General features: G+C 41.8%; 2 protein-coding genes across 2 annotated transcripts; one reads left to right on the top strand and one right to left on the bottom strand.

Moving 5' to 3' along the window:
- Positions 1-3,200: 3,200 nt before the first annotated feature.
- EAF02_011622 (uncharacterized protein) lies at positions 3,201-3,589 on the top strand (the record flags this gene model as incomplete). The annotated part of the gene is made up of 2 exons (XM_038907669.1): positions 3,201-3,284; positions 3,485-3,589. 2 exons carry the CDS (start codon positions 3,201-3,203, stop codon positions 3,587-3,589), a joined length of 189 nt encoding a protein of 62 aa, XP_038752486.1.
- A 5,267-nt stretch (positions 3,590-8,856) lies between these two features.
- EAF02_011621 (uncharacterized protein) lies at positions 8,857-13,357 on the bottom strand (the record flags this gene model as incomplete). The annotated part of the gene is made up of 4 exons (XM_038907668.1): positions 8,857-10,606; positions 10,660-12,873; positions 12,932-13,025; positions 13,075-13,357. The coding sequence occupies 4 exons, from the start codon at positions 13,355-13,357 to the stop codon at positions 8,857-8,859; spliced, it is 4,341 nt and encodes a 1,446-aa protein (XP_038752485.1).
- Positions 13,358-13,967: the final 610 nt, after the last annotated feature.

Here is a 13,967-nt window from a genome sequence, read left to right as displayed (position 1 = left end):
TGATAATTGATAATCGATTTTAACGATTTATGCAATTACAATAATCCCAACTCCCAATTTCTCTCAACGGTATAGCCGATAGATGCTTATTGGGGATCCTTTTGGCCCCTCCACAAACTTTAGATCTGGAGAGTTTGATGCACCTGAGATCTCTCGAGCCTCTTTCGTGGCAACTTGGAGTCTTGGAGTCAGATGTTTCTTACACCAGCTTGTGGATCTTCAACAGTAACGTTGTCGAAGAACATCACGATAGCAATAAAGATATGCACGCTCGAGGCAAAGTACGTACACAATTGACCGAATTTCATAAATATATCAGATATCCTAGTTGAGGATCATTTCATGCATCAACCCCCCATGTTCAAGACTTCAGAGGCGATGGAATTCAAGCCATCGACGTGATCAATCGTTGGATGTGAAACTAATTCGTCTTAGTACGCTTAATTTGTTGTTCCTACATACTTCAATCTAATGACTGGGTGAGAAATACCTTGGATAAAGTTACCTACCTACCACATTCAATCTGCCTAGGTAGTTCCTCGTAATTGATCAATACAGAAAACCACGTTATCACGAATATCCATAGTCTGAACTCTGGTACAAGTCCATTACGAGCACCTTCGAATCAAATGACCACTTCATTTTTAAATCCAAGCTTCTGGGGCGAGGTACCGGTAGACCTTTACGACTTCATGGGATTTGATATTTTTCGATGGAGTGTGGGAGACTGAAAAGTGTCAAACGTGTAGCGGCGTCGGCTATTAGTCTCATTTTGAGTGCATTAGTATTAACTTTGTAGGAACTGAGCCACATTGCTCCAGCTTTTAGTGTTCAAACTAGAATAACAAACTTATTTGATGGAGAACCAATTTTTTTCTGGGATTTGTAAAGCATTTTAGTGTCTGATGTGTAGTCTACAGTCTGGATTTTACGGGCAAATCCGTTGACTTGTTCTGGAATCTTTCCATGCCCCAACACTCGACTATTAGTAGATAGTCTCGAGGCTTCAAGTTTAGATCTAGTATCATGTGAATGCAAAACAGGCTGGTATGTCTGGACTCCAGACTCTGGACTCTGAGCGGTGGACGGTAGATTCGGGGGGGTTATTGCAAGTACACACTCTCGTGGTTGAGTTATACTATCCATACCTATTACCTATGTATGAAATCTCTTCTCACATTTCACCCGTAGATAAGATAACGCTGTCAAGGAACCCCGAATATGAGCTGTCACGAAATAAGAATAAGAAATGAAATCGCCCGAAGAATATCCCAATTCCGGCACAGTATAACCGTAATTCTACCAAATGCCCTGGTGACCAGTGACTGATCACTAGTGACCACGTCCACGTCCACGTCCACGTCCACGTCCAACTTTGAATGGAGCCATTGATGATTGGGCCCCCTCACCCATTGTTTACTTGTGGGCTCGGGTGTACCCAGCTTAAAAAAACGTGTTGTGGGTCTTGGCATGGTTGACCCCCGGGCTTGTAAAACTGCTTGGCTGCAATGTTAAACGCCGAGGGAGGACGTGTTCCTGGATATGGGCGCTGGGATAGTGTCAGATATTGATATTACGATGGATTCCGTTTGTGATGGCGTCTATTGACTTTGGGTTATTCACACGTTTGAAGTCATATGATTTGAGATTTGAGATTTGAGATCTTGGTATGTTGTCGCTGGAGGGTAAAGAGTAGATGAATTAGAGTTCATATAACGTTATCCATCCTTCCATATATTATATTATTCATCACTACCGATCAACGGTACTTTGTTTCAGAGGAGCGAGAATCATGGTGTGAAGTATCTTCCTATCTGTTTGTTTCCACCTTATCCCTTTTTCCCTTTTCCCACCTATTCCATCCAATTTTCCCCTTCGCCTTTCCTTCCCTATTTTCTTTCGTTCTCCCATCAGAAACCCACTCATTCATCCCACTCATCTCCGATAAAGGCAGTAGCTACTAGGTACGTACCCTTTCTTTCCTGCTTTCCCACAATTACTCCAGAGTTCAAACACTCCAGAGCCCAGAGAGAAGAAAGGAATAAGAACCCCCAGGTTCCCCACTCCCCGCTTTCCTCACAAATACGACACGACCCAAACTCCGTCGACAACATTCCTACTTTAAAGCAAAGGAGATATCCGCATTTACGCATAAGCATATGGAGGTAATCGGCCCTTTAACATACTTGCTTCAAATTTTCAATAACCCCAGGGCCCCGTATGAATCTGTCGTATCCACTTCGACATCTCCAGACCGTATTATTAGTTTCTCCACTATTCATTCCCCTGTCAGGCGTCCCACAACTTTCCACTTTTGCTACACCACGACTCACGAGCACCTCAAAACATTCGTTTTTTTCTAATGTCGTCGGCCGAGATCCCCGCCCTACCTCTCACTCAGAATTGAGAACATATCACGAGACAAAGGCTGATTATATTTGTACTCGAACGAGAATCAGCTTTCACGAGTGTATTACAAGCCTGACGAGCTGAATGAATGGACTGATGATTGATGATCGATGACATGAGGCTGGATGACTGTATCACTCATTCATAGGCGCCTCCAAGCTGAAGCCTAGAGACATTCTGATCTGAACCGATATAAAATCATGCCATCTCACTCTGTACTTTTCGGGCAGTTTGCAAAGCCACTGTCTGTGCTGACGATACCTTGGATTTGGTTCAACTTACCGCCATACATCCTCCTCCTTTGCAGCCAGCGGCACATATGTTCCAGTTTCCCGTTCACCCATCAACGCCCGATTGGGACGGCTAGGTTTTCTCCTTTTACAAAATGTAAGTGGTTTTCCGGATATATAATCTTGCCTTTCTCCTTACCAAGCCACAAATCTGTCTTCGCTTTGAAATATCGCGAGTTCTAGAGTTGGAGCTTTGAAATCAATAAATCATGTTGATCCACAACAGAGGTCGGCACACGACAATGGAAGGGGAGAAAGTTCAAACGTGGGACCAGGGGATACAAAAGAAGCTTCAAGCTTCGACCCAAAATATGCCCCTTCATCTGGTGGCGTGGCGCCTCCGGCTATCACTTACGGATATTGGTTTACGTATTCTACCGATTATTTTCCTTGGTAAAGGTGGACGTCGGGACTCGGAAGAATGGTTGCGATATCTTTTAGTCACGGGAAAAGCTAGAAGTAGAAGGGGCTTGAGACTCAAATATGATCTAGAATATCTCAATGGCTTCTCGATTTTCTTTCTCCTATTCCAAGAAATTCCGAGGAAGTACGCAACGTCGCGATTGTTCGCCAGTGCGATGCCAGGTAAGTAATGTAGGCAAGTTACCATTCAATTTACCGATCGTCCAACTGATCTTCATCAAATTGAACTCTTCACATGTGAAGTATGCATTGCTTGCTAACTCACTTCTTTGTTTTGACCAATTATTGCATTATCGCAATCGAAGCATCGCAGCATCAATGACACGACCTTGAATATTTTCCTATCTATCTTCCGATTTCAGCCGTATCTTATTCGGGTAGAGGACAGTAACGTTGCGAAAGGTCCGGACGTACAAGAATCATGGTGCGGTGCACCAAGTTGTTCTGGAAGATGCGAAGAAGAATAGGAAACAAGATAACGACCAATAGACAAGTACAAGTACGACGGATCTACGGCATGATATGATATCAACTGTTCGATTTATCGATGTTATCTTATGGTCGCAGTACAAAGTCAACACTGCATTCTACTGTGAATGACCGGGAAGACTCGGGCAGTATTGTACTGCGCTTCGATCAACTGGTCATGGAGACCGTAGTGCTTTCTGTGCACTTGGTGTAATATATTCGCAGTTCAGAGTGGATGACGCAAGGTGGGTTTATATGAGGAAAATCAAGTGCTCTGGTTATCATATACCCAATGGCCACCTTCCACATGCTATATGAACGCAGAGAATTAGTGTTCGAGTTGCATTGTGTTGATTGCGATCAGCCTATACTTGGCAGACAAATGGTTTCTTGCAGTGTGATGCGTGGGAACTCTATGTTACGAGCGGAGATTGCCGAGTTTCTTGTTTCTTCTTTGCACGTTGAGACGTGGGGGAACTATGATGTTGTCATATAATACTCTTTCGACGTCCCTCGAAACTCTCTGTCGGGTTTCGAAAGATGAATTATGGATTTGTTGTTCGGGTACCCTCAAGCAATAAATGTACTATCCAAGGATAAGCAGCACTCTTTCTCAAACATACTCAAATCTCGATGCTTGTGCGCACAAGGTATTGAGCGAGCCACAAGTCCCAGCTTAGTAGGTGTAACTATTCAATTTCTTGTTCTTCACTTTGGTAGATCTTAGTTCAAATTGAGATCTTTCTTTTCTACTGTTCTGCGGTCTTGGGTATCACTGTCATTATTAGTCCTTCTCATCGTCATCTTTGTTTGTTCTTTTGATCATGATAAAAATCTGCTACCGGTGCCATACGTGTATATCCGGCATTCATTTTGGACTGTTCTATCTTGCAGGGCAATATATCTATGACTGATATGTTCATTGGATCTGGACTTCCGATGTCTGTTACTGTTACATCTTAATAGATTTATCCTTTCACGTAGCCCTGCTGCGTCATGACTTCCTCATCGTCAGCAATCCTACTATCACCCCCTTTCTCAAGCTATCAAGATTTTACATAAACACTACGCAAGGATTTCATGGAATGTGGATTGGTTGGTTTACTAACTCTCTCTAGAAGGATCTATTTTACTATTGGTTGGAACTCACCTTCATCTGCTCATATCGTCTCATGCCTGTTTGCTTTGCGGATAAATTCATTGGCTTGTTAGAGTAGGCAGGAGAATTTTCATTCGCATTGCCATTTTGATAATCAGTATATCGAACTACACAATGTTTCTTTCCGTTGAAAGCATATTGATACATGTGTGCGACTTTCCGTATCATTTCATCATTTTCCCTGCTCCGTTGTTCCTCTGAACTCAAATTCTTGGTATGATGGGGTGAAAATCAATGATTCTCTGAACATTACCTACTTCTATGTAAGAAAGAAAAACAAAAAAGCTGACTCAACCTCTATCCTTTATTTCGGGTTTGGGATTTGAATCTTCATGAGAATGAGATGAAGAAAGTCCATTTAAACTTTGCAGATAGATGTGGGCGCGTTGATTATGGGATTGTGGAGTGGGGATGGGATGGGTATATATATCTCTGCTCTCCGATACCTAAATGTTTCAAGAGAGTTGGATACAACAATTTTTAGAGAGCCAAGGATGGAGGGAGGATCTGTTGTTTATGGGGATTGGAAGGTTGAGGGTTTGATGATTTTTTGAGCTAGAGCTTGCTTGAGTGGTTCGGTAGGTAGGAGGAGAAGATGGGTATTTTTGGTGCGAGTAATTATTGCTTGTTACTTGTTACTTGTCATTTGTTGCTGGTTGTTTTGTTGTTAGTGTAAAAGTATCATTATTGATTTCTAGATTGATTGTTGTATTTTGTTTTTTCTTCAACTCATCTGTTCTAGTTTAGTATCTCCTCTCGTAACAGATTGGAGGAGATTATTGATTTTCTAAATTGCAATTCATATGTACATGTCCCGATATACAGTCATGCTTACTTTTTCTGTTATCCCGCATGAAATTGATTTCATCAGGAAATATAATGGGTTAGATCGATGGTGCTGATACTTGCTTTAGTTGAAACCTTTGTTCAGATATTCTGTGTTTAAGTTCTTATGGAGTGAAGAGATAATCTTGAGTTCTATTCACCTTACCTATAGCTTCGGGCTATGAGAGCTTTGGTAGAAAAATGCACCTCTTTCTATAAAATTACCATGGTTTCTTCTCCTGTTCCCCATGCAAACCTTGACAAATGACCTTGACAAACTGTTTAAGGCTATCTCCAGCAAGGGAGGACGGTGATTTGTCGAATCGTCGGACACTTTAAAAAATTGTCATGGAGATCTGGACAGAGGAGTTCATTTTACGATATACGGTCGCAGGTAAGTGGAACTTCACTCCCATCTCATCGAATTTTCAATAGATCATTGTTGTTGTCAATACTTATGTTCATCAATCAGAATCCAGATGTTTATGCTGTCATCTCTCATGAAGTTGCGACATCGAAGTTTAATAGAGGCTACTTCTAGACGAAATGAAATCTGTATTTTTCATCAGATGAAATATCATGTACCTAACTAACTCTGTCAAAATTTCTGATCTCCCACACCTGTCTCTCCATATGCCATTCTTTTCAAGTATTGGTTAGTTTTCTTTCGAATGAGAGAATCGTCGATATATATACCTCGATATCCCTAATTCTATCTCGAATCTTCATATGTATTTACTTTTCTCATCGGTGAATATTGGGATTTAGAATATAAAAGAACACATCTCATTGGTTTGCTTCAATATCACACCTTTTGATCCGAAGAAAGTGCTGATAACGTGGAAGATATCTGTGTGCTTACCTACCCAAACACACGAAAATAGAGAGAATGAGTCGAGAATTTTGAGCTTGGGAGAGAGCTGAGTAGTGGCAGTTGAACGTGATAGGAGTTTAGGGTTAGTTCACTCACCGATAGTCTACCTTACTGACTGTCGCTGTCTCTTCCCTTCCCATAATTGTAAAGTTTGAAGTTCTTTCATTGTTGATGCAAAATTTCATCACCTGGAATGGGTTGATTGATAGCATCACTCGCCATGCGTGAATTTGATTTGACCTGAGCTTAATACCTATATTTTGAGATAACTGACATCTATCACCCATTCATTCACATGGATGGATGATCAACCATTAGCGGGTATGCGACAAGTTCGGATCATTCTTACAAAGAAATTTTCCCAGTATGACATGTGTGTACTTATACTACACGAGTCACAAAATAATGAGATTCAAGACCGAACACCCCCTCTCGTTTACTCCAGATATCTCTATTAAAGTATCACAATACTCTACTCACATGAGTCGCATCCCTATCAAGCTCCCAAGTGTCGAATCCCAAAGTCATGCACGAGTACGATACCTCTTGAATCTATTCTTCGATACCAGTTACTCTCCTTTTAGACAGAAACTTCATTCCCCTGAAGCCTAGGATCTGAGGGGACAATCACTATGTCACTTGAAGTCCAAAAACTAAACCACTGGTTTATAGGATCTTAGCGACAGTAAGATGGACGAGTTTCTTTACTAATCTCTTTGTTGTCGAGTCAAAGCCAGCGTTGTCATTCCGGAGCGATTTTATCATCACTTGCTTTGAAATGATTCTCAAAGTTTCAACCTACACACCACTGTTGACCTCGTACCTGGTCAGATTTATCGAGTAAAATATCTTGACATTTGATATTCTCCTACAGATTCTCTCTCTGACTTAGCTCTATCTGTTCGCACTTCATGATCTTATAATGTGAAAGATAGCTTGGACTTTCGGATGCGGTATTTTATACTCACAGAGTACAAGTTAGTCGCATGTTTTACATTCTTTCTCTCCCACATCTCACATAGTCCGCAGCTTACATTGAAGATTTTACTTTCCTATCAAGTTTCCTGTTTGAGTCTGCATGCATGGTTTTTAACTTAGTAAGGTATATAAACAGTGTCTTTTACTTTATGTACTGACTGTACTCTTACCATCATAAATAACAAGTCGAATGGAAAGGCCAAAGATTTTGTCTGACTTCCAGTACTCCGCGTTCGTTTCTCCATACTCAGGAACTTTTATCTTTGACAGATCTATAAATAGCTGCTTTCTTCCTTCGAGTTGCACGTCAAAGGTCATTAGAAACGACAGTGTTTTGAAATCTCCATCGTTGCCATTCCCTCAATACTTGTCAAAATAAGACGAAAAAAAACAAACGTTCAATTCCAAATCAACAACCAAATAATCCCAGCTCACATCTAACCTCCAAACATTTCCAAGAAATCTCCTGCGCCTAGTAAAACTATAATAAGTCAGGATATCACCATCAGGACCAGAAACTACAAAGGGACCATTTACTTGTGCAAATTCTGGGGTCTGCTGTTTTTGAGGTTTTGAGCGTTGAATGAGTTTATTAATTTATAACAGAGTATTGAATTTCGACTAACCTTAGAAGCTAGGAAACTAGATTGTGGTCTCAAGGCTATCTGAGGCGTACGAATGCGAGTAAATGCATAGTGAATATGGTACTTACCCATATCCTCCCTACTACCTACCAAATTTGATAGGTAGAGATATTCGCAGATCTCCAATGGAGTCTTGTACTAAGTAAGTGTATAAGCTACATACCATTCAATTCTAATAGTGGTGATAGTATGGGTCTAACCAGACGCGCAGAATGCAAGCAGGTGTATAATGTACAGAGCAGGGTACGAGTTTTGTTTGTATGCAAATCACAAGCTAATCCTGTCTCTTCCTTCTTCAAAACATGTGAAGAACAAGAGAGTTCGAAGGAGTTGAACACATACGAACGGTGATGAAGGAGATGTTTGGGCCACTATTGATAGTGAGTGTTTTGATGGTCGAAAACACAAGTGAAGTCGGCAGTCTTAGCGATGATAATAATAAATGACAATTAAAGGTGATGGGTGATAATTGAAAAGTACTCGCGCAAATTCAACTGGACGAGATTGATACCCTTCGAGCTTAGTTGGTATCTAGAGCTGGTTCGATCGGAAAATGAAGTTGAGGTCATTCAGCTGCTTCTATAGAGGTCAGCGAAACTATTTGATGGAAGGAATGACATGTTGCAAGCTTGACTTTAATAGAAAGCGGATGAAGTGCAATCAGTAAAAGCTGGTGAATTATAATATCAAAGAAGATCCACAATTTATATTCCCTACATTTTCAATTGCCCAAATATATATCCTGCTCCCTTCATTCTCCCCTTTTCCCCACCATGATTACCAAAATCAAGCAACAGTGACGAAGAAGTTACTCTGCCCCTCCATTCTCTCCACCTTCCCCATCTTACTAATCTCATCACCAACCGCCATTCTCAATTTTTCTACTGTAGCCGGACTATCCAAATTCCATCCTCGTTTTCCCTCTTCAGAACTCATTCCCAATCCATTATCTTCTCTCGCACTCCCCACAGCCATTCTCAAGGCAAAGAATACCCCTGCCCCCAAAAACAAGGGTGGTTCACCCACCCCTTTACTACTCTGTACACTTTTCAACCCCTGCCACATTTTTTTTTTTCCTTCCTCATCTTTAAGGAAGGAAACATTGAAAATCTGTGGAATATCCGCAAACCCAGGTATCTTGTAAGTACCCGGACCTTTCGTAAACAACTGTCCCTCCTTTGTCCACAGACTTTCTTCCATGGTAAACAAACCCAATCCCTGTACATAAGCCCCCTCAATCTGACCATAGTCAATTGCTGGGTTAATGGATCTCCCGATATCCATTAAGATATCTGTCCTCAAAATCGTATGATGACCCGTGAGTACATCGAATTCAACCTCAGTAGCAGCAACTCCTTGAGTAAAGTAATAGTACATATCCTTGACCTTTTCTTTATCATAGACTCCCCATTCGTATCCAATCCTTGGCATCTTCCAAAATCCGCTCGCACTTAGATGAACTCGGTCTCTGTATGCCGCGTGTGCCAAGTCTTTCATACTCGTGTCCTTTCCCAACCTCTCTCGATACGGCGCTAAGCGTTCATTTAACTGTTTGCAAGCATCCATAATTGCCATTCCATTCAAATCACTCCCAGAGCTCGCAGCAGTAGGACTTGCATTTGCGGTCTGGTAACTTGACGTATCTTGAGTGAAGACTGATGATACTGGAACACCCAGTTCTTGCGCACAAATTTGAGTCATTTTAGTGTATAAACCTTGACCCATTTCTGTGCCTCCGTGGTTAAGAAGAACAGAACCATCGGCGTATATTTTCAGGGACGCGGACGCTTGATTCAGATGAAGGGCTGTGGCAAAAGAAAGACCGAATTTGGTTGGAAGAAGTGATATACCTCGCTTGCGATACTTATGTTCTTTGTTGTATTTCTCAATCTCAAGAAGACGTTGGGAGTACTGTGTTTCGTGCTTGATTTTTTCTAAGAGGAGCGGGACATTCCAGTCTTGATTAATAGTTTGGAGGAAGGGTGTATGATCTCCTTGTTTATAGAGATTCATAAGTCGGAGTTCATCGATGGGTATGTTTAGTCCTTCGGAAATGGCAGTCATGTATGTTTCAGCAAAAAACATAGCTTGCGGCCCCCCAAACCCACGAAATGCTGTGTTACTATGGGTATTCGTTTTGCACACATAACCCCGTAACAAGACGTTAGGAATTTCGTAACAATTTTCAAAGTGCGTCAAACATCGTCCCATCACTGCAGCCGACATATCTTGTGAAAATCCAGCATTGTTATATATATCCGCTTCAAGTGCAATCAGCTTCCCATTGGATTGGACGCCAACCTTCCAACGAGCTTGTATAGGATGACGTTGTCCACTTGTCATCATATCTTCGTCTCGATTTAACATGCATCGAATTGGACGTTTGGTTTTCTTAGCTGCGACAGCAAGGAGACATGCAAGTTGAACGCTGCGGGATTCTTTACCACCAAAAGCTCCTCCCATGCGTTTCACTCGAGCATTGACACGAGAGCTGGGTACGCCGGTTACTTGAGCTACGAATTCTTGGGTTTCCATGCTATGAGAATTCTTAGATATTGTTTGAGCTGATGAACACTTGACTTGGCTTACCTATTCTGCGTTGAAGACCACACTTCATATGTTCCATCTTCCTTATTCGGAATCACCATTGCGGCGTTGGTTTCAAGGTAGAAGTGTTCCTGGCCGCCTATCCTAGTAGTGCCTTTGAATATCTTGTCGCAAGATGCCCAAATGTCGTTCATTTTGTCTTCGATCGCAGCTCCTTTCTTTAACATCTTTCCATAAGGAAAATAGCTATCTGCCTTGATTGCTTCATCAATAGTCAATATGACGGGAAGATCTTCGTACTCAATTCGAACGGCTCTAGCAGCGGCTTGTGCTTGTAGAGCGGTTTCTGCAAAAACTAAACCTATAGGCTGACCATGAGAAAACACTTTCCCGTCCGCAAATAATGGTTCATCTTTTACAATTGATCCCCATAGATTCACATCTATTGGAATATCATTAATATCGACGTAGCCTAGAGCAAGTCCTGATTCAATCGCAGGCGCCCAATCTACCTTCAATAATTTTGCATGCGCACGACTAGATAAAACCATAGCACCGAATAATTCTCGATGCTGTCTAGGCATATCGTCTATGTATTCTGCTTCTCCTGTTGTCTGTTTGAGGGCCGATAGATGTGGTATTTGTTTTCCTACAACACGTTGCTCATACGGGTTATGGTTATCTCTAGTACCCGAGGAAATCTCTCGATGTATTTCATTGATGAGATCAGGATCCACCTTTCCCAATCCAAAGTCCGAAACGACTTCATGCCAGAATCTGAAGAATAAAGATATAGCCAGTGTTCGACGGTATGATGCCATTCCACCAGGAACGTCGTATTTCAAATCGAATTCTTCGGCTAAGCTCTTCATAGATTCATTAAGAGTGGTGGAACTGTACCATTTATTGCCAAGCAAGCACTTCATAGTTTGGGGGGCCATGATGGTTGTTGGTGCCATTCCACCATAGACTAATGATACTTCTGAGACGATACCATCCTTGTCAAGTCGCACACGAAAGGCGGCCGTAACAATTGCAATATCATCATCTTTCCTCTTGGCTTGCTTATATGCTTTGGTGATTTCTTTCTCATTCGGTGGTGGCAAGGAAACTCGAACATCAACTATCACCGCATCGATTGGAAGCTTCGTCGTACGATATGATACGAAGAAGTCGGACATGGGTAAATCTTTAATTCCCTGAGATTTGCTTCGAATTGTCAAGATAGCACCCGCTGCCATGAGCACAGGATTGATGTCAGAAATAGGAGAAGCAGTAACAATATTTCCTGCAAAAGAAGCAACATTGCGAATTTGTCTTCCGGCGAAGTAACGGAGTTGCTTTCTTACTGCCTCGAAAACCGAACCTCTCTCACCAAGTCTTCGAGAGAGCTTTCGGCAAGTATCCTCTACATCAGTCAGGGAAGCATTTGCGCCAAAGACAATTTCTGAACACGATTGAAGATGCTCATCATCATCTGGAATATTGATATCTCGAAGCTCCTCAATATCCGAAACATAAACTGAGACTGGGAACGAAGAGTATTTGAATCGGACTTCAACCTGAGTTTCGCTAGCTCCGCATACAAGCTTAGCTGTGGGATATGATTCTTTTATTAGAAGAAGTTGTTGAAGAGTTGTTGGTAAGAGCCAGGCATTTGTGTCATTTCCATAATACAACGGCTTTTTGGTAAAGTTATGGAGAGCTGGTGGAAATATGAGTTCGGTCTGAGCTTGGTAAGGAATAAAGGAATGTTGAATATCTTTCGGATTAGAAAGGCTCGAGCTATCATGAGTAATAGTTTTATCATTGTTCGAGCTCGCGGAGCTTTGAGAAGAACGGGTGGGGCTCTCCTCTGAAGAGTCTCCTGGAGAACTGGTTCGAGATCCGCATGAACCACTGTTTGGTGAATCTTTACAACAGCCACCAATTCTCCCACAAGAAGCACCATTCCCTGCATCGACGGGATCAAGGTACGAATGTAATGGAATATTAGGAAGATCTGCCTCAGAAGTACCTTCATCGACATTATCTGACTTGGGAATGGTCAGCTTTCCTTTGAGGTCATCAGTGATGAAAGTTCTCGCAGCCTGTAAAATAGGTTTATATCCGGTACATCTACAAAGGTTACCATCCAGATGACCTTCCAACTCTACATCATTAGCAGATAGTTGAAATGACTTTGACAGAGGATCGTAGGAGTTTCTGATCAAGGCATACAATGACATGACAATACCAGGAGTACAAAAGCCACATCTAGAGGATTTCGATTAGTTTGGTTCACAGATTATACTGTGATAGTAAAGTGTCTTACTGCGACCCGTGTAGTTTTGCTATACGTTCTTGCAAGGGGTGAGGATTTTCTGTATTTCCGATGCCTTCGATAGTGATGACATGCTTCCCAACGACTTTAATTCATTAACTTTGGAAGATCGATGCGTGATCATGAATAATTACCTCCTATTAAAGGGAACAGACAAGCGTTCACGGCAACGTGCTTTATCTTTTGGCCTTCGGAAGACTTATTAAAAGTTTGAAGCACAACAGTACACGCTCCGCATCCTCCTTCACCACATCCAAGCTTTGTACCCTTGAGATCATCCTGGGACCTGATAAAATCTAAAAGTGTCCATTGAGGATTTGGGTTATGGAGGTTTATCCTTGTTCCATTTAGATAGAATTCCAATGTAGAATCTTGGAAAATTGACTGAATTTCCGATTTTAATGGTAGAATTCCCATAGTTGATGAATGTGCAAAGTCGAGTGCAACGATGAGCCAGAAGACTGGGGGAATTTTGTTTGGAAAGCCATTTTGCTCGAGTGGCTTGATACAAAATCAAGCACTGCACAGCTGATAAATTCGGATTGGCTACTCAAGTTGTTGAGCAATGAGGATGGATGATCATGTCTTCAAAATGGATGGTGTTGTATATGCAGGGCGACGTATTGGTGGTAGTAAGATTGTGGGCATGAACGATAAGCTTAGTGCCAATCCGATAGGCTATCACGTAAGCTACTAGCCCCCTGTCATAAGAAGGAAACCCATCAGCACGACAAACCACTCCACAGTCCACTCCATCTCGTATCCAACCACAAACGATCATTTTATCATCAACTCGCATTCGTGCATGCAGGACCACGATAGCTTGATTATATACTGACTTGAATGTCGAATAATTCCTTTGGAGATGATGTATCCCACATGGAAAAGAGTCTGGAATCTGGATGTCCTTGGAAAGCTATGAGGACCAAGTCAACACTCATCATGTCGTGTGCGACGCATATTGGAGGTGTTGCTCTCTCACCTGAAAGCTGCCGGAAGATACTAGTGCACCATCCAGAAAGTATAT

The sequence above is a fragment of the Botrytis sinoallii genome, assembly GCF_014898435.1.
Source record: "Botrytis sinoallii strain Bc 23 chromosome Unknown BSIN_034, whole genome shotgun sequence".
NCBI lineage: Eukaryota > Fungi > Ascomycota > Leotiomycetes > Helotiales > Sclerotiniaceae > Botrytis > Botrytis sinoallii.
The sequence above is the reverse complement of the archived record's forward strand: the minus strand, read 5'-3'. Positions and strand labels throughout refer to the sequence as shown.